Source organism: Acanthaster planci, linkage group LG04 (assembly GCF_054643075.1).
Source record: "Acanthaster planci isolate LZ-2023a linkage group LG04, COTS_SCS, whole genome shotgun sequence".
In the NCBI taxonomy this organism is placed as follows: Eukaryota; Metazoa; Echinodermata; class Asteroidea; order Valvatida; family Acanthasteridae; genus Acanthaster; species Acanthaster planci.
The window spans coordinates 8,474,929-8,501,062 of record NC_141780.1 but is presented as its reverse complement, the minus strand read 5'-3'; the positions used below and the strand labels follow the sequence as shown (position 1 = coordinate 8,501,062).

Sequence of the window (26,134 nt, the reverse complement as noted above, 5' to 3'; positions counted from 1 at the left end):
AAGAACTTAGTTTACACTAGATGCAACAGACTTAATACACAATGACATCATGCTTTGTTTACATGTGCACTTTCTGATGGCAGTTTGGTGAGATGCAATCCTTCAAGCTCTCATAGGAAAAAAAAGTGTGACATCATCTTGCTTCACATGCACCTTTCAATTGAATGAAAACATTCTAGTAACTAATATAAGCATTCAAAACATCTTCTCTTACTTTTAAAATATGATGAAACTGTGAGGGAAAATTTGTATGTTTTATTAATAAGCAACAAATAAAGAAACTTTCTGGAAAAAAATGAGGGTGCTTGATAATAGGCCCTACAAACAAGATTTCTCTTTCCTTTGAATTCGAGTTTAAGCACCATTTGTACCAAAAATTGCTTTTAGTGGAAATTTATTATTAACCTAACATATGCTCTTTCTGAGAGTACCCTTGCTACAAAGCAACACTGAAGGACTTGTCAATATGTGTGTACTTAATAACATGGTCCTGAGTAAAAATGCTCTTCACAAGGAAGTGTACTTTGTTAATTTGATTTACTTCATCTTTAATGTGTTTCACAGGTTGAAGAAACATCCTTGGAGATACTGTGTATACATTTATCTTCACAAATCAAAGTAGCAAAAACTTCTGGAGAGATTTGATTTGGGAGGTTTGTTGTAAACACCATACTTCACATACAGCTTATTCATGAACAATTTTAATGAAATTATAAATTGAAAACCCTGGGGTCTACTGATAACAATCCTCAAAAGTCAATAAGTTGTCTGCTAAACATTGCCAAGAATTCCAGGATGAGTGGGACATGGGGATGTCATGAGAAGACATGAGATACCTGACAGGATTATTCATGTGTTTCCATTAGAAAAGAAATCCACATGAAAAATAACTTGTACAGTAATGCATATTGAACAGGTGGTGTAAATGTAGGTGTACTAAATACAGAATCATGCACTGTGTGTATACGGTCTCCTCACATCTTCATGTCCAATATGCACTGCAGATGAAGTTTGACTTTTGGCTTTAGTATCATGGTATGTACCTTGCATAGATTGATCTGGTTTTAAACTGTAAAGGTGGACACATGTAGATGTACAGGTGTATCTTATTTCTGTTGAGGTTTTCAGTCCACTTTTTTTATTTTTAATGAGGAAACTCTCAGACATTTTCTTCAGTGGTTATCTTTAATACATTTATCTGGGATGGGAGACACCTCACTTTTCACCTGTTGCTTTGATTTAACTGCAATGTCATTGGTCAACACACTCCTACAAAGCTTAATCATCTGCAGCCTTACAAGCTCTACACTTGCAATATCCACATCAACAAATGACATCCCAAGAGATCCGGAGACAAAGTCTAACACAGCTCTCATCCAACAGGTAAGATAACTCATCTTAAGGTTTGTTTAGAATTCAATCTTGTTCCAATATTGCCCAGCTTCCCTTCATCCTGTCAAAAACACTGACCAGTAATCACTTTCACCAGAAGAAACTGACACTTTAATTTCTTTCTCATGTGAGTCCCCAATAATCCCACCAGCATTTTCCCTCCAAGGACTATGCATATCTAACTATCTTGTAGTTACTGTTGGATTTTTTCCCAGTGAGATTTACGCTAACCACAAGAACCTGTCAATCTCCCGGGCGAACATAAATTGGGATCCATTTATTACAGACCTGACTCTACAGGAATGGAATGGATATATGCCTCCAGTAATAGAAAAGAATAGTAATATAAGGATGGAGATTTCATTTACAAATTGTAGGTGACAACAGACATGTTTTTGCTTCCTTTCAACTTTTCACAAAACCCAATGTGAACGAATCAGGAGTGAATTCTTGAGTCCAAGGGAAATGATTAACCCTCAGATGTATTGAGCAAAAGTATGTTCATACAATTAACAACTTGAAAATATGAAATCTGGAAAATTTGTATTCATTTTCTACCAACAGTAAATTTGGTGATGTCCAGGTCAACATGAATAGTAACCTCAGAAAATCTCTCTGTTCAACAACTGCAACTTGACCATATATTAACATTTGAGAAGGGATAATGCCTGCTGCATAATCATATGCTGGCACCTGGATACGAGACAGTTTAATCGATTCTGATTGGTCAAGAGTCTGTGTGCATAAGGAGATTCTATTGGACAACTTACACAAGGAATATACCATAAAATAGATGGGGGGTGATTGGAAAAATGAAAGTAAAAATTTAGAACAAAAATCGTTGGAAATCACATATTAACTTCTTTTGACACTCTGACTAAAAAGGTATTTATGAATGGGAATAAATATGTGTTTGGACAATCTTAAACTGACATTTCGGACGGGCTCAGGAAACTGAATGCTGATAATGCCCCAGCCACATTAGTCCCATCCTTTCTCCTGAGCCAGTCTTAAACGTGTGTTTAAGACTGGCCAAGCACATACTTATTCCCTTACTAAATTCACACGAATGTTTGCATGTACACACAAAACTGGAATTCAAGTTATAATTTTCCCCATTTAGTGCTTGGCAAAAAATTCAACCAATGGCTCAAATGCCACTGGTACCTAAATGATTTAACTGAAGTAATTCGTGCCAAACCTTTGCTCAGCTAAATACCGTCATGTGCTAAATCAACTATGCTAATCAACATGCAGGTTTAGCCTACTGAAATATGAAAGCCAAAATGCCCTACAAATGGAATATATGGGCCCTTCAAGACTTCCCGTAGGTCAATATCTGTTAAGTTCTGTGAGTAAACAAAATACAATCCGGCAATGTCTATTCTGCCCACTAGCACTACTTCCATTAATGGCATCCTAGGTGAAAATGTTCCCTCAGGAAATGGACAAAGTGCTGGGAGAGTCCCACGTGTGCTGAAAGCTACAAAAGTACAAAACCTAGAAATGAGCCTCCAAATCAGTACAGCTCTGTACTTTTTCAATTGGTGTAAACAATGCATGACTGGTTTGATGAGATTATTCAGAGGGACTACCCCCACAAGAAATGTAATTTAGGTTCCCTGTTCATCCCTTTTCAGTGACAGAAAGTGATAAGAGGGAAAATGAAGACAGACATAATTGCCATCATAAAACAAGCAGCAGTTCACGGTACTGTCATTTTCCCTGGTTGAAAACCCACCAACATCCAAGCAAATTGTCCCTGTTAATGGAAACCTTTTCAGTGCCTGTGGGAGACTAGACGTACTTATGAAGCTCGGACATTTCTTAACACAGGCAGCTGTACCATCCACATACAGTCCTTGCCTCAATATTAGAACTGTACCTCATGCTCTCAAGAGATGTACTATTCATAGTTCATACACTCTTTTTTCAAATGTACAGCTCGTGTTTTATTTTACTTTCTGGATCAGTGACCTACCAAGATGTGTGCTGCAGAACCCCAATAAAAGTGCACAACATCACGCGCATGCCCTTATGTAGGCACAGAAAATCAATTTAGCAACAAATTTCTTGTTTTCTTACACACTGTTTCCTCTCTGCCTATGTTGTCAATAAGATGCACATATTTCAAACTGCTATTGCAAGGTAAACCTACTTAATCCCATATTGTTTTACGATAATTTCCTTTTTCATAATTCTCAATCACTATACTCGCACTATTTAACCTTGGGGGATCTAGGTCTATAGCACACACCTTGCTGTACTGTAGAAACTGTAGGCCTGTTGTTTTTAACCAAATGTAAAGAGAAACTGGAATATTTCACTCACGGTATCTAAAATGGGGCCCCTTCAAGCCCTATCAGTTTGCTGCCATGGGAAATTTCTTCACTGATTCAAATTCACTCATGGAACGTCAAACAGCCTCAAGAAGGACCAAACGTTATGCATGTTTGAATTTAATGTATGCTAAGAACAAACAGGTTTTTATTGGGTGAAACATTTTGGACCTTTTACAGATATGGCACTGAGCTTTTCCCAGAGCATTGAAACCAATTCCTACTGTGGAAAATGTTCTTTCAAAAAAAAAATGAAACTTTGCCAGTCAAGGTGTCTGCACCTTTTTGATTTTTGAATATTTACCATTAAGTTCAAAATCCTTGACCTTCTGAAATGCTGGTAATTAAATCCTGCATAAAAACATGAGGACAGATCAGTCTGCAGCCGACACAGTGCCCATTCACAGGTTCTTGTTGGCATCCAGAGATGCCCCGCCCATTCACAGGTTCTTGTTGGCATCCAGAGATGCCCCGCCCATTCACAGGTTCTTGTTGGCATCCAGAGATGCCAACATGATTCTGATCACATTTTCAAAATTGCAGCTGATGGTCATCGCCAGTGGCGTAAATTTGTGCCGGAAACTGGGGGGGGGATGGGAGATAGGAGGAAAGGATGACTTGCCCAGCCATGAAAATCTGAAAAGGGGAGGGGGTGACTCCGTATGACAATATAGAGGTTGGTGTTCATGATATTGATGTACATCTGTAATATGTATTACATTCATGAAGAATCTTACATTAGAATGGCATATTTAAGGCTTTAAAAACTTGTTTTTCTTTTTTTGCGTTGCATACTGAATACATTTTAGTTATTGATAAGTCTGAAAAGTTGTTCACAATCTACTTTAATATTTCACTCGGCAAAAAACAGTGTATGGGAAAGGGGTGATTAAATAGCCCATCCCTCCTTCCCCACCCCCGCCTTAAAAAGTGGAGGGGGAATATATTACTCCCATCCCCCTGGGCACTTATACCCATGGTCACCGCTGTCATCAAAATGGTGTATATTTGGAAAAACTGGCTATAATCCTAAGCAAGTGGTGAGAGAAAACTATACAGGTCCTTCTATGAATTTGGGATCCAATTTTTTTCTGTCCCTGTCCCTGTTACATCTTGTATGTGATTTTTAAGTTTAGAAGTCATTCTTTAATTTCCAAGAATGGATAAGTACTGCAAGTTACCTGCCAAACATACAAAAATAGTTTGAAATTAATTTCAATTATATTTCATGTCATGTCATGTCAAATTATACATGTCAAGCTTAACAGGGATCCACATAGCGAGTGGCTCCAAAAATATAAATTGAACTCAAACTTTGTTGGCTACTGTTCAATATGTTCCATCTGAAACTGACTCGGACCACTGTGATAATCTGTTTCTACCTACCTTGGTCCTGGCAGGCATGTGGATCCTCATCACCACCTTGCTGGCAGTTATTGACACCGTCACACTGCCGCTCCTTGGAGATGCACACACCATTGTTGCACTTGAAGTAAGCTGAAGGACAACTGCCCGAAGAGTCTAACAGAAGAATGGAGTAAAATACATCATCTGTGATCAACAGCCCAAACTTCAAATAAATTATCTGAAGTGGCATAAAAAACAAGTAGTATCCAAATTCAGTAATTCACTATGGATATAAATGCTATTGGGTGGGGGGAATAGGCCTTTTTCATAACCAAGTGTAAGTAAGATTTGAAGCTCTCCATGGTGAAAGAGACAAAAGAAATGGGTTTGCAGGTAAACCATGGAATTAATCTCTTTTGGGCGAGGTGTGGTTCTTAAAAGAACCAGTGAGTGTTAACTCAACGTTTCAGCCAGTGTGCTCTAGCCGTCCTCAAGAGAGTGTGTCAGACTGGAGTGGATAGCTGGTTATAAAGGTAATCGGGAAGGGGTGGAGCAAACTGGATTTGTGGGTTGTGTGACTCAGCGTGTGCGTAGTTGCGTAAAGGTGTTGTATCCTGGAATTGGCAGGAAACCTTGGGTTCGAGTATAGAGGACCCTACTGCCCGGGAGTGGGTGTCTACTTGGGTGCTAGTAGTGGGCGCCAGATGTCGCTGAGCTTGTCTTGGGGTACAGTGTTGTGCCGGAAAATCTTGATGGCTTCTTGGATTCTCCTCAGGAGCCAGCTCTTGATGGGGGCGATGAGTTCTACCTTGTCCCATTCGATGCGGTGGTCCGTGGAGTGTGCATGTTTGATGATGGCTGACTTGACGTACTCTCCTCGTCGGCCATGTGAGCGGTGCTCTTGAAGTCTGGTTGGGAGGTTCCTTCCGGTTTCCCTGATGTAATACTTGGCCGCATTCACATGGAATGCGATATACACCGGGGCTACTGCTGGGTGGCTACAGAGGTGGGTTGGGAGGGACATGGGTGGTGTTTGCCGTCGGAATATAGAAGATCCCTTGGGCTCGGGACAAATGCAACCCGACAGCAAACACCACCTGCGTCCCTCCCAGCCCACCTCTGCAGCCAGAGTGAATTCCAAAGACACACCGTCGTGAACCTAAGCCAACGTACCCTGTTGACCACTGAGACAGATGTTCTGTCCCTAGGTATGAACTTTGTCACCCCACCGCGCCGTCCCCCTAGCCGACATCATCCAAGCCATTGAACCTGCCATACAGAAGCTGGACAAAACCACAGCCGATAACATCCAAGTCAAGATACACCAAGCACTCCCACACTCCAAACCAGTCAAGCCCAACCTCACCAGACTGGAGCCATTGAGAAATGCATTACCAGCCACCTCCTCGACCTCCACCACTCCGACTCCATCCCAGCAGACCTGTACCGTCGCCTCCGCCCGGTGGCGTCTACCCGTCCAAGATTCTTTGGTCAACCCAAGATCCACAAGCTGGACATCCCCCTGCACCCCATTTTGTCTTCAAGGGGCTCACCGACGTACGAGACTGCCTGCTTCCTGACCGGCATCCTCCAGCCCCTGGTTGGCAACACACCACACCATATCTCCAACTCCACCCAGTTCGCAAAGCTTACAAGAAACCTGTCACACCAGCCAACAGACATCATGGTGAGCTTCAAAGTGGTGTCGCTATTCACCAATGTTCCCACCAAAGAAGCATGCCAGATTGCCAAGGATTGACTTGACAGCAACCCCTCCATCACTGGCTGCACAGCTCTCTCTCCTCTGCCCAGATCGCCGACCTCATCCGCCCTGCGTTTCTTCCAGCTACTTCAAGTTCCAAGACCAGTTCTATGAGCAGACAGCTGGGACCTCCATGGGAACCCCTATATCCCCAGTCCTAGCTTACATCTGCATGCAAGAATTTCAAACATCATCTTTCCTCACTGCCGACCTCGAACCCACCATTTGGCTGCACTATGTCGATGACACATTCGTCATTCGTCTTCACCTCCAAGAATTTCTCGAGTACCTCAACAAGCAACACTCCACTATCAAGTTCACCATGGAACAAGAACAAGATGGACACCTCTCCTTCTTAGATGTTCACCTGTCCAGAAACCCAGACGGTGCCCTCACCCACCATGTCTACCGCAAGCCAACCCATACTGATTGATACCTGCACCGGAGATCTTTCCACCACCCAGGCATCAAGACCTCAGTCAACCGCACCCTCGTCCGCAGAACCTACGAGATCTGCGACCAGAACAACCTACACCAAGAACTCCACCACATCAAGTCCACCCTCAAGATGAACGGCTACTGTAACCAACGTATCAACCTTTCCAACCCCTCCCCCAGGACGTTAGGGTCTCCTATACCTGAAGTCCCCCCATCCCCCACAGCATTAGGGTCACCTTTACCCAAAGCCCCCCAACCCCCAACCGCCACAGTATGTCTACCATACCTGGGCCCCACTTCCCTGCAACTCCAGTGCATCCTGCAGACGGGCCAACATCAAAGTCTATCATTCAGAACCCAACAAGCTGCAGGCTGCACTTCACATCCACAAGGACAAGCACCCACACAGCAGTTGCCCTAGTGCATATCACATTCCATGTGAATGCGGCCATATGTGACCATCGGGAGACCAGCAGGAACCTCCCCATCAGACTCCAAGAACACCGCTTGCATGGCTGACGAGGGGAATATGACAAGTTGGCCATCATCAAACATGCACACTCCACGGACCACTGCATCGAATGGGACAAAATAGAACTCATCAACCCCATCCAGAACTGGCTCCCAAGGAGAATCTGAGAAGCCATCAAGATTTTCCAGCACAACACCATACCTCAAGACAAGCTCAGCGACATCTGGTGCCCACTACTAGTACCAAGCAGACACCCACTTTGGGCAGTAGGGTCCCCAGTACCTGAAACCCATGCTCCCCCACCCCAGGCATTAGCGTTTTCTCTACCTCAAGCCACCCCATCCCCCCTTGGCATAATGGTCCCCTATACCCGAACCCAAGGTTTCCCACTAATTTCAGGATCCAATACCTTCATGCAACAACGCACACGCTGAGTCACAAAACCCGCGAATCCCGTTCCATGCTCCACCCCTTCCCGATTACCTTTATAACCAGCTATCCACTCCAGTCTGGCACACTCTCTTGAGGACAGCTAGAGCACACTGTTCCACACTCCACCCCTTCCCGATTACCATTATAACCAGCTATCCACTCCAGTCTGGCACACTCTCCTGAGGACAGCTAGAGCACACTGGCTGAAACGTCGAGTTAACACTCGCTGGTTCTTTAAGAACCACACCTCGCCTAAAAGAGATTGATTCCATAGTGTACCCTCAACCCATTTCTCATCTAACCAAGTGTAGTTGTGTTGTTTATAAACTTTTGAGTTAACATGAAAGGAGTGTTCAATAAACTCCTTTTAATTTAGGCTCATGTAAAATTTGGGATCACCACCACAAATTTGGCTCCACTCCAATGAAATATTGAGCAATCTCAGTAAATGCACGTACTGTACATGCACACAACACATGGTACATGAAATACACTGTTACACTTGACATTTTGAACAACGGACTACTGTTAAGGTGTATTTTGCCATCAGCGTTCATATGTGTTGACACGAAGACAAGTCCTGAATTTAATCTACCACTTGCTGCAATAAATAAGTTGTGGGAAGTCACACTTGATTTTATGTGGATTTTTTAAGTTTTTACAACTGTCAAAACATAAAGTGCTTGTAATTAGACACCCAATGATGCCATCACAATATCATGGTTCTATTTCCATTCACGGATAACAGTCGAAGTATCTGCCAAGTTTGAAGGGAATTGGGATGTTTAAAGGCCAAAAGTCATGTGTAGAACAAAAAGGCATGTACTATCCTATGGGGGTTTGGAGTTTGGACAAAAAAAGCTATTTCTGCTGAAACAGCTAACAAAAAAAATGCCTGTTCAAGGGATGACATTCAAGCTTCTAAGTGTAATGCTACTCTCGGTCAGTGCCTCTGTTTCCAGCATTATTCTCTGAAAGACAGTCTTGAGAGACTCTCCAATCACTCTTAAATCGCACGCAACCCACTACATGCTCCTAAAGATTTTACATCACTGTTTCATTCTTTCTGAAAGGTTAAATTTGGAATTCGCATATGTGGGACAAGTTCCCGGGCGATTTTCAAGATTTTTTGTTTTCAAAATTCTTCAAAAATTCATAACTTCATTTACTAGATGTTTACACCCACACGAATGACGGTCTGGTGGCTTTTCTATTCTGACATGCAACCTCCATTGACACCGGAGTATTGCAGCCAGGCCTGCTGCCAAGTAAAGAGAGCCCAGATTGTTAAGTGTCGCATAATTTTTTTTGTTCCCAAAATTGGGCAAGTGTGTTGCTGAATGGCAGTGGTGTCTTTCAAATGCGACCAGATTAGCATGTGGCAGTTACAGCCGGAGTGCTGGAGCACTTTTGTCCACGCTGATAATCCGTGAGCAATGAATGACACAAACAGTGGTATACTGTTTAAAAATGACAGATCTCCTCTGCAAATGCCAACTGAAAAATGATGGCAATTCCCAGCAGCTCGGTCTTTTGTTCTGAATACTGTGTTTTGTTACAAGGCCCAGCTCCTTTGTCCGATTTTGGGGACCCCGGCTATGCGCACAAACTCAAGGTACCTGGCTGATCTGGCTAACAATGTCTGGCACACTGAATTTTTCAAATTCATATGTTGAGTTCTCCAGACAAGGTTCACTAGCAGTAGGGACACTCTAAACCATCTCACTGTAGTTATTCGTGGATCTAACAGATTTCAAGACATGATACACCAGAAACACTGTAAACTGGAAAACCTGTACTTTTTGAGCTAAATCAAATGTTTGACTCCTGGAAATGGTCATCCTATATTTGGGTTGACTTAGATCCAAATAGAGCAAAAGTGAAAGGACTTTGAAAAAAGACAGACTAAAGAAAGATTTCGAATTGAGATGGGTTTATGAGAGTACCTCCATGCTAAAAGATGGCTTCGACAAAGTATACTAAAGATGAATGTGATGTGACATCCAGATTTTGGGAAGTATATGCATTGTGGAAAAGCAAGAAAGTATTTAATACTAATCCAAACACCAAGCCCAATTCTGGCAATCATATCTTACTAAGATTGATTTTATTCTCAAATGCATGGCCGGCTGCCACTGGTGGTTATACATAAGCATCTGACAATAAAGTGAAACTTCTGGCTCTTCATTTTATGGATGAGTGAAGTGAAGTGAATTATTTTGCTGAAATTCTCCTATTTCCCTAAGTCGTAAGTTACCTGAAGCTCAACTGCAGCGGTTGAATGCATTTTTAAAAAGTTTTCAAGTGGTTATTTTGGACTTATCAATCCTTAGCAAGTGGAGGTGTATACTACAGTCTTACCAAATTTCCTGATCAATGTGCAATTCTACTCTGTTATTTAGTAACCCTTGTTTAACTACTGCTGACAAACACTAAAATATAACTCAACATTTTGTTCATTGAATTTCTTGCCACTCTCGTGGGTTTTTTTGCATGACTGTTTTCACTGGCTGACCGCCAAAACATTGAACTAGTACTACATCTCACAGCATGATGTGCTCACACAACAAATCACTGCTAAGGTCTGCTCATGTTATGCCCTTTAATGTGCTTGATTTACAGTAACAATGAATGTTTTGCACACTGAAGATATGGGCCTTCAGCATTGTGCAGTCTAGCATGCTGCAGGTGCGTCTTACTATATTTTGAAGCATTTCCTCCACATCAGAAGCACCAATAATGTGTCTGGGCTCTAGGCATCATGTTCAATTGTCACATTCTCTTTAACAGGCATGTGCTTCCTTTCTGCAGTGCTTAACAAATCTCCCCAAAGTATGGTTGCCCTGGGCAACTGCTTTCATGAAAAGTGGTTGCCCAGTGTTTCAGCTTGGTAGCCCAGTTTAAACCTTGCTCATGAGTGTTGTTTTGTGTTAAACATTGGAACAGAGTCCAACCACAAAATAGACTACAGCACTCAAACAGAAAAGATTTGACATCATGACATGTCTGGCTGACATACGGTTAACTTCGCTAAAAATATGGGTCAATTATTTCTTGTACTTATATATGTGCGGATGAATACGTCTATATCAAGATGGGGGCAGTCTTCGAGTGGTTTCTCAATTTTTATACTAGGCAAGATATGGGACGGAGGGGTACCCCCCTTGCCTGTCCAATCCCTATACACACTGTAGACTATTGTTACCTAACACATCCCCCCCAGAAGTCTGTAAAGAATTCCTGAGATTCCGATCAAACAATGACCAACACAAGGGCAGGGGGGGTTCTCTCCATCCTATATCTTGCTTCAAATGAATTTTTTTAGAACACACAAATAAAACTTTAACTAAGACTAAAATTTTTCAACATTCTCAAGATTCTGATAAAATTGTGATGTTTACAAATATCAGAAAATAAGCAAAAGAGATGGGTGGGCAAATGCCAAAATAATCCTAGAAAAAACAGTCTGCAAAAAACCTACACACATAAAGTCATTATGGTCATAATTTAATTCGTGAATGCTCAGCAACTGCACGTGTTTGCTACACTGGAATTGAAGTATAGGGAACGTAGAGAAATGTAGTGTCCCCTGAATATGTAGATCGGCAGCGACTCCCTTTTTTCCCAGTGCCCCATGCTATGTAGAAATCAAATCATTGTACATGTACTTCTTCATGAATTTGCCATACATGCGGGTTAGTTTGGTTCCCAGACTTAAGGAATAATTGGTGAATCTGCAGGATAGGTCAGGGAACTTGACTAAATACATGTACAAATACAGTATGACTTTTACACGTGACACGCACATCGGCTTATTGCAAACCCTTGCTGAAATTTGTGAGTTGGATCAAGGAATTCATTGCTTTTATTTCTCTTAAAACTGCATTTCTTGATTGAGATAAAAAATAACAATGAGTGGAGAAAAATCAGTACTGTGCTTATGCCAGATTTTTCTGGTTGTCCATGAACAACCATTTATGGAAGTTCTTGTCCGGAAATATTTGTTGGTTGTCCCGGGCACCTGGGCAACCAATTTAGTGAGACTGTTCTGTCATTCATAATGGATATCCAGCTAGAGTCATTAGCCACAGTAAGGAGCACTTTCTTAAACACAACTTTCTATTAATGTACTACCCACCTGGTTACATTATATGCTGTGCCGTAAGTAAGGGGTGTACTGTAAATAGCTCACTTAACCTATTATGCAAATTCATTTTGATAAAGGAATAGTTCAGTACAGTTACAAGAGAAAACTTTTAAAGTATAGTGTAGCCACTTCAACCCCTCTCCCCCAAAAACACAAAAAAACAATAAATGTCCATCAATTAAGCAAATGTTTGCACTAAACTTTGGCAGTTGGACAAAGCTCTCAAATTTACATTTGCAGTAGACAGGATGGCCCATGGGCTATTGCCTTATCCTGCCAGGGAAACGACTGTGTGTCTCATGGAAAAAATCTCAATGAGTTATTCACATATGCAATCCTGTTTGGTATTCAGAAGAGTTCTATGGAAAAATCTTTTCTTTGAACTGGCAAAACAAGCACTTTACATTTACTAGCATAGTGAACAAAAAGTCCCATCGGAATAGCTGTCACTACTGTTTATTACCCAGCAAAATGCTTAAGCAAATAAATCCTTAATTCTGAAGACTTTTGTGACTGGTATGATTATCTATTAAAACGTTCTTGAGTGGGCGATCTGTGTCATAATTGGATGAAGTGTAATTTACATACAAATCAAGCAAACACCTTACTGATTAACTCAACAATGTGTACCTTATAACCAAAAAAGTGCATGAATATTTATGCAGTGATAATCTCCACAAAAAAAGAGTGAAAACCTGTGGATTACCAATAGCTGTAAATATAATTACAGGTTGTGAAGTGAACTTTAATGCAAAGGGGAAAAATAAGCAAATCAGTTTAAGTGCACTGACTTGGAGATGTTGAATAATAATAACATATATATATATACGGGTAATGAAAATTAAGTTCATTAAAGAGGATGTAACATTGTAAGTATAAGGATCTTTCTTTTTTAAGGGGTCAAGGGAAAAACTCCCACCATGGTACACTTTGAAGGGATTGGTCAGTATACCTTAAGGCCTCAGAGAAAAGTTTTTCACTGTAAGTTTATTTAGAGAAAAGCTACCCACTTATATTAGTCTTACAAAATACATGTGGTAATCTAGTTTTGGTACAATGATACATTAGTTTACACTCTGACCTCAAACCAAATGTTTGCAATGAAAATTGCTATAAGATATTCCAAGTAATACAATCTTAGAAATCTGCTGAATGCTCTTGAGGTTTACAATCAGCATGATACACAGTAAAAATATCATTATCAGAATCCCCAAAGCTGTCTACATGGTGCCAGACAGCTCTTTCAATTTACCATGTTATTTTCAGTACCACAGTCAGACCTAGATTAGTAGCAAAAAATCCTTCAGCAGGGCTGTGCCACATATCCAAATATTCACATATTTAAGTGACTATCAAATGTATTTGAATATTGAGATGAAAAATGTACGAAAGAAGGGAGCAAGATTCACTTTTGTAACAAAAATCACAGTCTATAGGCTTAATACTACAAGGTGATTCCAGACTCTTGCAGGCAGCTGATAGCAAAATATATAATACATCCTAGAAAATGGAAATAACTTTCAATGCAGAAAAGTTAAGAATCTGCAAGTTAGCATTCTTTGTAATGACAGGAAATTAATACAAACCTTATTGGAATAAATTATGCTGAAACGTAATGATATTTCAACTGGAAATTAAATGACTGGAGGCTGAAGAGGAAGATGGCTGCATCAGACAAAATGGAGACTTGGGCATGTAAGTCGTGTCTTGGTGACCATGAACTGTGGCATGGGATACTTATTCTTACAATACTCTTTCATAATCAGAATAATCTTTATACCATGTTGATCTTGTACATTGATATTAAAATCAAAACTGTTTAGAAAATGATGACGAAGCGATCGATGCAGTTACACAATGAAAGCTGCACTGATCCCTGGCAACAGTACTAACAGCAATGTGGACCACAAATAAGGGAATTATTTTATCAGAAAATGGGGAAGGTAATCTCAACCACATTCAAAGTAATTTAGCATCTTGTTTGAGGGTCTAGAGTGATTGATTCCTATAAAAAAATGTTTCCCATGAGTTTTCCTGGAGTCATCGCTAAAAACTGTATGTGACATGTAGTCCAGTTACACTGGTTTCCTCTGCTAAACTGACACTAGAATAGCTGGGGCAGGAACCATTCAAAACCACTTTAGTACTGTGATACTTGTATATGACTGAAGTTGGTGTCATAAGTTGGTAAGCATTGCTGGAAACATTCAAACTTTGCAAAATACTTACAAACAAGTTCTGGGTGTGAGTTAAGTCACAAAAGCTAATCTGTTTATCTTCATACGCCTTCTCAGTTTTGATGATTTTTAGAGTAAAATCCTTGCCTTTGTAGCAATTAAGAAAGCAAGATTTTCAGCATCAGAGTTGCCCATGTTGCTTACACCTATTGTACTGGCGGGTACATCTACGTGGCTGCCAAAATGCATGCTGGCATACATGTACATGACCCTATGAATAATATGGACTGCACCACATGTTAACATTGTTCCCTCGGTGAGCAAGATTTTCCTCAACCTTTGAATCATTACCATCAGTCCGGAATATGTTTCTTTTGTTTAAATTTTCAATGCTGGAAAACAGTGCACAGAAAATTCAGGAGCCAAAGGGCATATTTGGCATACGCAATTGTTTGGTAAAGCAGTGTTTGGTACAGTCATCCTTCCTCCATGGTACAGTGGTGTTGCACTGGAGTGGCAGAATATTGAAACTGATCATACTTATCACCGAAAAATTAAAAACATTCTTAATGGTACAAAAGGTAGCAGTAGTTTTGCTAAATCATTGCTGGCAATAGTCATAAAGATCAGAAGCTATTAATGTGTAGTTGTGTGCATTAATGAAACTGCTTCTATAACAGATATTCTGTTCATGTCATTTTCGTTAAACACCTGCCATCCAGCATGGCCAAGTATTTGAATGTTCAACTGAATGGAGGGTTGAATATTCGGATATCCATTAAGTCAATTTGACTCAACTTTATTCTTCAGCTTTGACACAAGTATATTTTGGTTATTTTGAAAAGCAACAATTACAAATTATGGCCTTTCACATTTTCGCTAGACACTATGAAAAATCCTCTTGTAGTGCTATAAACAAGAAGCTGCAGAAAAGTAAGACCTATGAACACTCAAAACAATGTGATATCTCCTGCAAACAAATAAGCATGCTAGCACACGATGCCAGTATCTTTGCAGGGTGTTCACATCAGTGCAGAATGCAACATGTCAACTGCATCTTCTGACTTTTGGTGGCTGACAAAAGAATAGTCTACATGGTAACAGGGATACCTGTGTCTCCATTGTGGTAAACAGAGTTCTAATTGCAAAGCAAACTGACATATCAACATGATAACACTTGCGTTAAAACTTAACATCTCTTCCAAACTGGGTGGATCCAACAATTATAAATAGACATAAACTAATTTCTCTTTAACTTCTGTAGCTTTTACTTCATGGACTGAGGCAGGCACGTGGTGGTATAAATTAAAAAACACTCAAAAAATAAACAAACACCCACACAAAACAAACAAAACAAAACAACAGAACAAAACAAAACAAAAAAAAACACAAAAACCGGGGAACTAGAATGTCTTACCTTTATTGCCCATGATGTTATATGTCCCTAACTTGCCTAAGAAGATGCTGAATTAAGTCCTATGGTTGGAAGTATATACTAAACAGATTGCCATGCATCCAAGATGCTTTTATCAGCAATATGTTGCAGTAAACACGTACTTCAAGAAAGAGTGGCCAAAGAACACAGAGTGAGTCCTCAGAGACACGTCTGTCTTAACCAAGCAGAAATATCAAATTTATCTGCTGTACCAAGCTTCCACTCAAGGTACTAACTCAAATGGGCTTTTTATCCTCTCCAGCCACCGTCGTCAAAATCCATCGTCGGCTCTTCTAGCACTCACAAGTGTGCACAGACGCATGTGTCAGGAAGTTGCATCTAACCTCATCTACGCATTTTGGCTTAGCTGGGGTGCCTTATGGCTCCTCCTATCCACTTCTGTGGAAGGGGGATACTCTCTCCATGCAAGAAAATGCCCTCTTGGATACAGTTTCTGGCAGTGGACGGATACGCCTCAGGGGGGCTCATAAGATGTGGAGCTGAAGCATTATCCAACATTGATGGCGGCTCATCTCACCGCCAAGACCTTTCTGAATCCATGATTAATGAGACCACTGGAGGATCTGATAACGGTTTGTGTCGTACATGTCTTTTATCACTCTTTCATTTGATTCTCAGAGTTTAGTATACAAGACCATTGGTGGTTGGTTGATCAATGGCTCAGGGAGATGGAAATGGAGGCTGAAGATGTGAGCAACCCATCTTATCTATCTCATCTACATGTACACTACTCGGGGGTAGTGTGAACATCTGGTTCAGAAATGTTCGATTCAACTGCCCCATGCCAACATGATACAGGAGCATTTACCCTGCGTGACTAGGCAGTGTAATTAGGGCAAGTGAAAGAGTAATTCCTTCATGAATCAATAAAATGGCCTGAACTAGAAAACATGTGGACACCATTTCATGTACATTCTGTGCACTATTATCAGCATTATGGTTGGTCATAAATGGAATTAAGACTGAAAGAAGCACTTGTACACCAGATACATTTTGAACAGGTTTTCTACAACCATTTCCCTGATGTCCATCTCAATATCTTGCTCAAGTCATGTCCTTTTCAGACTATGAATAGTTTGTGTATGGAGCCACATCTTTGAAGAATATTAACAAGTTAAGAATACCACCAACTTTTAAATTTTGGATGAAAACCAAATGAAATCCCCCCAAATTCAAGGAGAACCTTTTTCCTGGGCTTTCTAAGGTTGCTGAAGAGAGCCACTTTTCATTTGACACATGTATAAGAAGCAATCAACACTTTTTTTGCATGTACAAATACGGTAGTTGTCATGGCAAAGAGACGCAAACTTTTTCTGTTTCATGCTTTGGTTGTGATTGTTTAAACATAATACAGCTGTAACCCTGAACTTTATAAATGCATCTCATATACAAATAATATATTAACATTTATTTGGAGTGCCTGAATAAATCCCCATCTGACTGGTAACTTCTAGTGGCACTGTTACTGATGGTTTATATTATGGGAATAAATATGTGCATGACTGGTCTTAAATGTGCATTTAAGACCAGCTCAGTCTCCTGAGCCAGTCTTAAACGTTATAGTTTAAGACTGGCCAAGCACATATTTATTCTCATTCATAAATATCTTTTAATTCAGAAAATCAAAGAAGCCAACAGGTGATGGACTTTCAACAATTTTTTTCCAAAATTTTTACTTTCATTTTCCCAAAAATCCCCGTTCATTTTATGGTATATTCCTTTTGGAATTTGTCCAGTAAAATCTTTTTAATTGAACGGACTCCATTTTTATTCCATACCTGATTCTGTGGGTTTTTCCTGCAATATTTGTCCAAGGTTTTCTTACAACCTTTAAAACTGAGCATTTCTTCCTGTAATTGGTACCGGTAATGTTCCGAGAACATGAAATAAATTAACCTGAATAAAAATGAAACCCAAAATTAATTTCATCGTTGTATGAGCACATAGAAAAAAGCCAAATGAGCAAACCTTTCTTGGAAATGTTTTCAATGAGCAAATTTTAGTCAGCAATTTTGAACAGAAAACTGATTGACTCATGGCAACATTATCCTCTTGTAACAAAAAAACAAACAATTTAAATTATTTTAAAAAGTGTACTTTTCAATACACTTTAGCCACAAAGGATGTCAAATTATTTTTAAACATTGAGGAAGAGTTTAAAGTGATATTAAAGTGCATGTTAGAAAACTTCATTTCCTGACACCCTTTAAATGAGGCCTGAACAATAAAAAAAAAAGACATCCAATGTATACATCATTTGTTGATCCAATTACAAACCTCCACTGCTCAAGTTTTAATAAGACAACAAATGTAAACATGTCAAATGAAAAATTCATATCTCAACCTTTCAAATCAAACCCAACCAAACCAAACTGACCCCCCCAAAAAAAATACTCTGCATTGTTCAATTCTTCTCATATTTTTGTTGAGAGCATAAATGTAAATCAAATGAATATAATACGGATGAGTCTCAACAGAATATGTTTTCTTTGGTAGTTTTGGGTATGAGTGATTGTCAGAGTAAACAATACATAGAAAATACACAACCAGTGTCTTCTCTACTTTCACTCCAAACAACCTACAACAATTTGCCCCCCCCCAGAAAAATGAACAGGATCGGCCAACAACCGGGCACAATGACAAGATGAGATTTAGACAGTGTTCCATTTCACATGATTCAGTATTTTGCCGCAGGACTGTCGGTCAATCAATTCCTTGGGGGCTTTTTGACCGGTTTCATGACAAATTGCTGATAGTATTTCCAATAGGATGACTGGTAGGGCAAAGACTGGTGAAATCAAAGAGAATAGCTCCCCCCCCCAAAAAAAAACAGTGACAATCTCCTGTTTACAATTCCTTCTCTCTTCAAGTGCATTTTGAGGGAAGATCTCTGGCATTCTGGGGAATGAAAAAATTGACAACTGACAAAAGTGACAAAAGCATTCTCCTTTTTGAAGAGACTGCCAATAGGCCTAAATGTGAGCAATATGTTTGGACACTTTCATTCACAGTAGAGATTACAGGCACTTGTGATGGATTTGACCATAAAACTAACTTTCACCTGTTCAAACCTGTGTTGATCATGCGTTTGATCCAAGTGTTATTTATGAATTGGTTAAATTATGTTGGTCTACAAGTAAACTTTCTGTGGTTGATAACTGATTTCCATGCTTGTCTTATATTGTGTTCAACTTAAGATCATCCAGCGATGAAGCTCATAAATTGAATTGGCAGAGTTTTAATGTTGATTCCCTTTGGGACCATTGTTGTGACTAAGACTTGCACTAGGAAGAGAGACAGGACCCCAATGACTTGATGATACCAGTTTTTGTTTTGTTATTATTTTTGTTTTGCTACAGATTTCATCTCAAAGTCCACTGTTGAAATCCTCAATTCAAACCTGGAGTTCTCTAGTTTAGCTCAACTTATCCAGTGCAAATAGTGTATCACAACTGAAATTAATTATTGCCCTGCTAACCACTCCAATTTACAATCATTTTTAAAGTAAAACACATTTGAACAGGCGAAATCGTTTCCATTAATGTTTTACAAAATGTTTAACCAAGCCCATTTTTACTTAAAGCACTATAAACACTAATAGAATATTCAGCTCTAAAATGACGAGATGAAAAAAAAAGTCAAAAGTCTGATTTCTAGCAGGGTGTTGACCCCAGCAGTAATAAGCCATTCACATAAAACACACATTTTGATGCTCCACGCCAAATAGGAAATGTGATACCTTTATTGATTTCTAAAGATTTGCCGTTGGGCCCTATCTTTGCTGAATTACTTGCAGAAGCCCGACGGGGGAGTCCTGAAATGTTGATGAAAGTGTGTGGGCTGCTTTTCCATCATACTTTGTTTTGCTTGATACATTGGCATCTCAGGAAATGCCCGTTGACCAGTGGGTTTTTGTTTCTCAGTGTACAGTGCAATTTTAACACATTTGAACAGTTCTAGACCCCAAATAGTTCCCAGATCAATCTATGGGCTTGATTTGTCAGAAGCTGAATGAAAATAAGGGATAGATACATCTCTTAGACTGGGAAATCAACCAACTCATAAGGGCATTCCTGTACTACTGTAATGGGTCTATACAATTTCATTTTTTACTATACCCCTTAAAACTACACGTTTTTCGTGTCTCATTCATATTTTAAATGTTTCAGTGTTTAACTATTGTAAATTATATTTGGGGGCCTTTATAGTTGTTATACCTATGTAATTTCCATTTCCATGAGCAAATCTGGGATGTCATTCCAGGGGGAAAACCTCACTGTTGCATTGATTTGTAGTACTGTTTTGCACACAATAACTGCTGGAACTTTTTATATTTTGCTGTTTCTTTTCCTTTAAATTTCCTTTCTTTTGATGATTTATTGCTGTTTCAGTACATGGCAATAAGCCAATGGGAAATTTTTCCTCAGAAATGTATTCAACAAGCAATTTTGGGCTCATATTTTGAACAGAAAAAAACACAAACGAAAACTGAGCAGAGCCTTCCATAGTTGCCATCACAGCAATGCCTCTGTCATCTGAAAAAGGATGGACACTTCTAAATGTTTAAAAAGGTACATTTTAAACAGGTTATATGCTGAAGTAATGGTTCTATGTAAGATAAAAAATATATGTCTAAGAAGTCCCAGAATATTGAAAGGAGCGGACATACATTTGATATGCCGTTAAGTACTAGAGTTCTCTCTGTCAGACGATACGCCGACGCAAAATGACCACTTAATTGGCCTGCCAATCATCCCCTCAGCATTACATCAAGATATTAATTTCCAAATTGACTGTAATATGAGTTGAAGGATACTAGAAGAAAGAACAATATCCCATGAGGGTAAGAGACATGAGGAAGGGAACCAATTGATGGATCAACTTCAAGTCCAATCTTCCCTCTTTGTTTCTAGTTTAGGGGTTATTTTTGCTGAAGTTATTGTCTCACTTAGGGAATATTACACACTTGGTTTTAATATCCATAACCTCATTCCTACTTAGTGCCAATGACCTGAGTTACAGGGAATTTTATGTTAGGTACCATTCTAGTTGTTTTTATATGCTAGGCAGGCTTGCTTGCTGACACAGGGGAAATCAATATGGGAGGGGGGTTGACAGAGGGCTAAATAAGCAGGCAGGCAATGGGCCTGGTGTGAAGATTGCTAATGGCTGCATCTCAAAGGAACGTGCAGTGGACATTCAGCTCATTGTTTTTATAAACATTAGTCCTACTTTGTGTTACAACAGCACAAACAACAGGCCCATTGCCTGACAAGAGATGGGGGGGCAAAGGTTGTTACACCAAAAAGTGGAACTTTTGGGCACTGTGAACACATACTTTTATAAAAAGGCCTATCACAGTGTGCTTTGGAAAACAACATTGAAACGTTGCATGTCTGTCGCGAATCAAACGTTGCATGCAAGACTTGTACCCTGTAGTTTTCAATATTAACAAAAATCCATTGATTTTAAACCCTTTGAAACACCTGAAGTGTGGATATTGCTGGAATTTCCTGATGGTACATATGACTAGAGATTGATTCAATAATATGCAGAATCGTGGTCACCTTGAGCTTGAGAATCAACATATAAGCCGTGGCTCATATGCCAAATATTAGGGCCTACGGTATTGTGACGCGACAGAGGGCGCTAGTCACTAGGCACGGTGCAGAGTTATAGATGGCGCTCTGCCCAGTAACAGAGGCAGATGTTAGGCGCGCATAGCTGTGTGTTAAGCAAGCGCGGCGCACGGGCTCCACCTTGTGCGTTGTGCAATAGGGCAGCGGAAGTCACTGCTTGGTCACGTGAGCGCGCGGGCGGGCATGGTCAGAGCAGCGCGAAAGCTATAAAAGGCGCACATAGGCCAGGACTAGTCGTCTTGATCAAGGGCTGATCCTGAGGTAAGGGTCGAGAATCCTGTGCAAGGGTTAAAGTCACCTAGCCTAGTGTGACTGTGCCTGAGTCCGAGTGGTGCGTGTGCTGTTGAGGGGCTCGGTAGGTTGAGGGGCTGATTGGTGGTGCGGTATAGTTCCTGATAGGAGCTTGCGGTCGATGCATGGGCGGATTGCTATCTCGTGACGCGAGTTGCGTGTAGCGCAGCCCTGACAATAAGCCCCGTAGACTTGCTAAAGTCCCTGATTTGGCACTGGATGCCCACAATTAATTGTGGTGTTCGCTGCTCTGGGTGAAGTCCGGTCACGTATAATCACGCAGTATCCCCGTCAATAGCGCCCCTCTACTGGTGTATTGATTGAGTGTGTTCATGAATAAACCAACGCTTGTTAATTGTTGTATATAAGTCAGGAGTCCAGGCGAAGTTTATTTCAATTCAGGTCTGTCTGGGTTATGTTATTAAGTTTCGACCAATCAGATTAGCCATCATCTCGACGAAGACCAACTTTCTTGGTATGATGAAGAAGTGTATATGTATATACAGCATGAACGTTGAAATCGGGCATGTCAGGCTCTAACTTTAGCCAAATTTGACACAGGGAGAGTCAGTTCACTTCTGTTGAAGGGAACCACTGGTGCCTGGCTGAATGACTATGTGCACTTTCTGGGTCCACTAAGCTCTAGTTAAACTACAAAAGGAGGTTGACACTTATATTTCACAGCCCCTGTTTTTTACAATACAGTCGTTGCAACCCAATTCCATAGAATAACAGGGGAAAGATCTTCATCACTGTATGAGTGAGTGGGGAGGGAGAAGCACTTGCTATATAACGTATATATACAGGCCCTTCTGTTGAGTACATGTACTATAATGTAGACCTATTATTTGTGTAGTTCTTGCATGTAATGGGAATGTATAACATCAACAATATTTTTTTTCGTTTTCTTAGCCTGGCATCATGGAACAAGTTAAAAGCACAGCTGGATTTCTATGACAATGAGGGATTACAGAAGCTTAGTTGGATAGACTAGAACAGGATAAGGTAGAGACACACAGTGGTGTAGGTCTACTCTTTGAGGTCCTAGGACCCAATTTCACAAAGCTGAAGCAGATGGAGGACTAGGCTCTGCAGAATACTGTGTGCTACATATGAAATTGGGCCTAGACTGACTTAAAATACAGTCATACAAAGATGTGCAGAGTAAAGCAAACCTTCTTAATTTGTTAATATGTTTCTTAAAGATGCATGTGCTGCATTTTAGGTTGAATAATAGAGCTAAATAACTACAGAGCACTGACTTGCATACAAAATGAAGCCTGCTGGGCGTATCCATGTTTGCACATCAAACCTATGGAAAATTCAACATTTTGTATGTCTTTTGTACGTCTAGTTACATACCTGTGTTTGTATTCTATATAGGTGTGTTATTGAAACCAAGTATGTCCAACCTCCAATGCACCTTCATTAAATGCACGCTTCCTTTTTTCTTGCGAACCCTCACAAACGTGTAGCTGTAGAATTTTTTGCCGTGAAGTTTTAACCACAGAGATCAAAAGTAGAAAATCAATATTACATTTGAGTTGCCTTTTTGAGGTCACCATGTACAGCCGTCAGCGATATTATCCTCTCAAGTTTCCCCAACTTCATTTGAATTCCCGAAGTTGAATTCACATTCATTTTCGTCTTTTTTTCAGATTGAAGAAGGTACTGTCAAGTTCAAACTGATGAAGAACTTGCAGTTTACCTACCTGCACTAGGGGATAGATTAGCACTGCACCACTTTTGCTCTTTGAGCTCGAGAATGTCGTGTTCCGCCGTTTGAGGAACAGAAGAAAGGAAGAAGAGCTTGTTTCCTACATTAAGTCAAAAATGAAACAGTGTCAGAAATCTCCACCTTCAGAAGAGAATTCTGAAGAAAAAGAGAACAATGTGCACAACAGGAAACATCTTAAAGGGAACACAAATGCTTTGAAACCATGAGAAAATTTGAGATCGGTTGGGTTCACGAGGGACATCAGGTGAGAAAATGGAATGGTGGTGGAACCAACCCAGTAAACACACCAAAAACAGCAAATAAGGAAGCTATCTTGCAATACTCAAAGGAACATTTCTTTCCAGATGGGAAATCCAAACTTTACTCATTGCAGGAGTTGACTTGCAACATATTTGCAGAGAAACCATTTCCAGATGATATGACAGAACCAAAGTTGTATGAGGAGACAAAACTGAGCATTGTCAAGTTTTACCTATCGACTCAGCAGAAAGACAAGGATGATACACGACCTACTCTGTTGAACTGTGCAATGCCAGAAAAAGCATGCGTCCACAATCAACCAGATAATGCCTCTGGGCCCTCAACATCTGCAGCAGTATCTCAGCCCTCAACATCTGCAGCAGCATCTCGGCCCTCAACATCTGCAGCAGCATCTCGGCCCTCAACATCTGCAGCAGCATCTCGGCCCTCAACATCTGCAGCAGCATCTCGGCCCTCAACATCTGCAGCAGCATCTTGGCCCTCAACATCTGCAGCTGCAGGTTGGCCTTGTACGTTTTAATATTTCGACTACTGCATCTGTATAATCTACCTCTGTAGTTGCAGTATTATTTCTGAGACAATTCAGTTTGGGAATATTGATTCTCCGCCTCACTGTGATCTGTCAGACACCTTACCGTACAACTTTTACAGCGGACTGGAGGAAGAGGTCATCACAGAACCGTTTCCAGAAATTTTCTCTGAACATCTCGATGAACAGAAAAGGAATTCATGATCCCTTACACCACTGACAGACAAGTCGTTCTTAGGCCGCATAGAGCTAATGCTTTACAAGAGATTATGAGTCATTTTAAGGATCCAAATATCATCGACACTAACATCAGATTTTCATTCACAGATGAAGCTGGTAGTGATGCTTCAGGAGTTTCCAGGGATGCTTACTCCTCATTCTGGTCCGCGTTTTTCATGGGAGAAGCTGACGGTGAAGAGTCATGAGTACCAGCAGTCAACACGAAGTGGCGAGAGGAGGAATGGAAGGATGTAGGAAGGGTTTTAGTCAAAAGATTCATTGATCACAGCATGTTTCCTCTGCAGATGAGTGTGGCATTTGTGATGTCGTTTGTCATCGGGGAAGATAGCATCGAACTAAACACATTGGTTGGCAACATCCTCTTGTATCTGTGTCCAAGTAGAAGCGATGTTGTATACCAATGATGTCCAGCACATGTACCAAGAGAAGAAGCCAACAGTGATAAAGATACTGCAACTTCTGCAGGTGTCTCCATCAAACAAAAACGAAGAGCAGGCACAAAGGTACCCCCTGCAGTTTGTGAAAGCTCAGGGCGAGATTTCCCTCGGGAGACTTCTGCACTTTCTCACGAGTTCCACTAGCATATGTGTGAACAAAATGGAGGTTTTGTTCACGAGCCTGGATGGATTAGATCGAAGACTAGTTGCACATACTTATGGCCCCGCAATGATACTGCCTTCGACATACCAGTCTTACCCTGAGTTTCGGAGAGAACTGGAGAGCACAGAATGCTTCAGAATGCTTCAAAATGGACATCATAAAAACATCGTAAACATCAACATCATTAAAGGCATTTTGCCTGCAGGCACGTATATACTTTGTTGGAGGTAATCAAAGTCAAAATGTTCATATAGTTACAAATGATGCCAGATGCCAAATGAATCTGCACTTCCTGAGATATTGGGATATGCTTAATTTTATTGTTAATTGATCGTTCCAGTGTGAAGTCTAAATGTTATTGTTGCTGATGGTTATGACCATGAATACAAGATGGATACCTTGTGGTTTTTTAAGAGACTAAACAGCTTTGCTTTTCAGTGGTCAATTTGTTTGAAATGCAAATACATGAAGCCTACGTACATCATCATAATATATCTGCACACGTGCATGTATTTCTGTTTGTCGTACTGTACTCAATTACATATTCGTAAGTTGGAGGAAATCTTACAATGAAACAGCATTCTTGGGATCGGTTGGTGCGTTCAAGCCCGCCTCTTCCATAAGGAAACAAAAAAGATCAAATACACTTTCATCACATGGATATAGTCCTTATGGAGTGCGTTCCTTTTGGTACAGTTCAATCTGTGTGTCTGTGACAGGGCAAAGATGACTTTGTGAGCCATACAGGTGTGGCAGTGTATACATCCAAACTGGTGGTCTATTTGGGTTAACTCGATTCCAGTAGGGGCGAATCTGATGGGTGCTTCACAATTGAACAACTTTGTCAAGTTCATTCTCTGAAAACAACAGAAGT

At 40.4% G+C, this 26,134-nt stretch overlaps 2 protein-coding genes across 6 annotated transcripts in view; one reads left to right on the top strand and one right to left on the bottom strand.

Annotated features, from left to right (window-relative positions):
- LOC110974918 (uncharacterized) overlaps positions 1-26,134 on the bottom strand; it is a 114,710-nt gene that overhangs the window by 7,946 nt on the left and 80,630 nt on the right. For all 3 annotated transcript variants that reach the window (XM_087135423.1, XM_087135422.1, XM_022226885.2), the window contains exon 7: positions 5,118-5,252. In XM_087135423.1, the coding sequence (XP_086991549.1) occupies positions 5,118-5,252 (135 nt within the window). The remainder of the gene's footprint in view (positions 1-5,117; positions 5,253-26,134) is intronic.
- On the top strand, positions 11,779-25,524 carry LOC147799350 (uncharacterized). 3 transcript variants are annotated; one of them, XM_087135425.1, is made up of 5 exons: positions 11,779-12,019; positions 16,204-16,534; positions 20,432-20,533; positions 22,805-24,400; positions 24,748-25,524. In XM_087135425.1, the coding sequence occupies exons 4-5, from the start codon at positions 23,833-23,835 to the stop codon at positions 24,843-24,845; spliced, it is 666 nt and encodes a 221-aa protein (XP_086991551.1). In that variant the 5' UTR covers positions 11,779-12,019; positions 16,204-16,534; positions 20,432-20,533; positions 22,805-23,832; the 3' UTR covers positions 24,846-25,524. The 3 variants fall into 3 exon arrangements, with proteins under 3 accessions (XP_086991551.1, XP_086991550.1, XP_086991552.1); XM_087135424.1 differs by lacking the exon at positions 11,779-12,019 and having other exon boundaries at positions 15,944-16,534; positions 22,805-23,056; positions 23,551-24,400; XM_087135426.1 differs by lacking the exon at positions 11,779-12,019 and having other exon boundaries at positions 15,944-16,534; positions 22,805-24,391.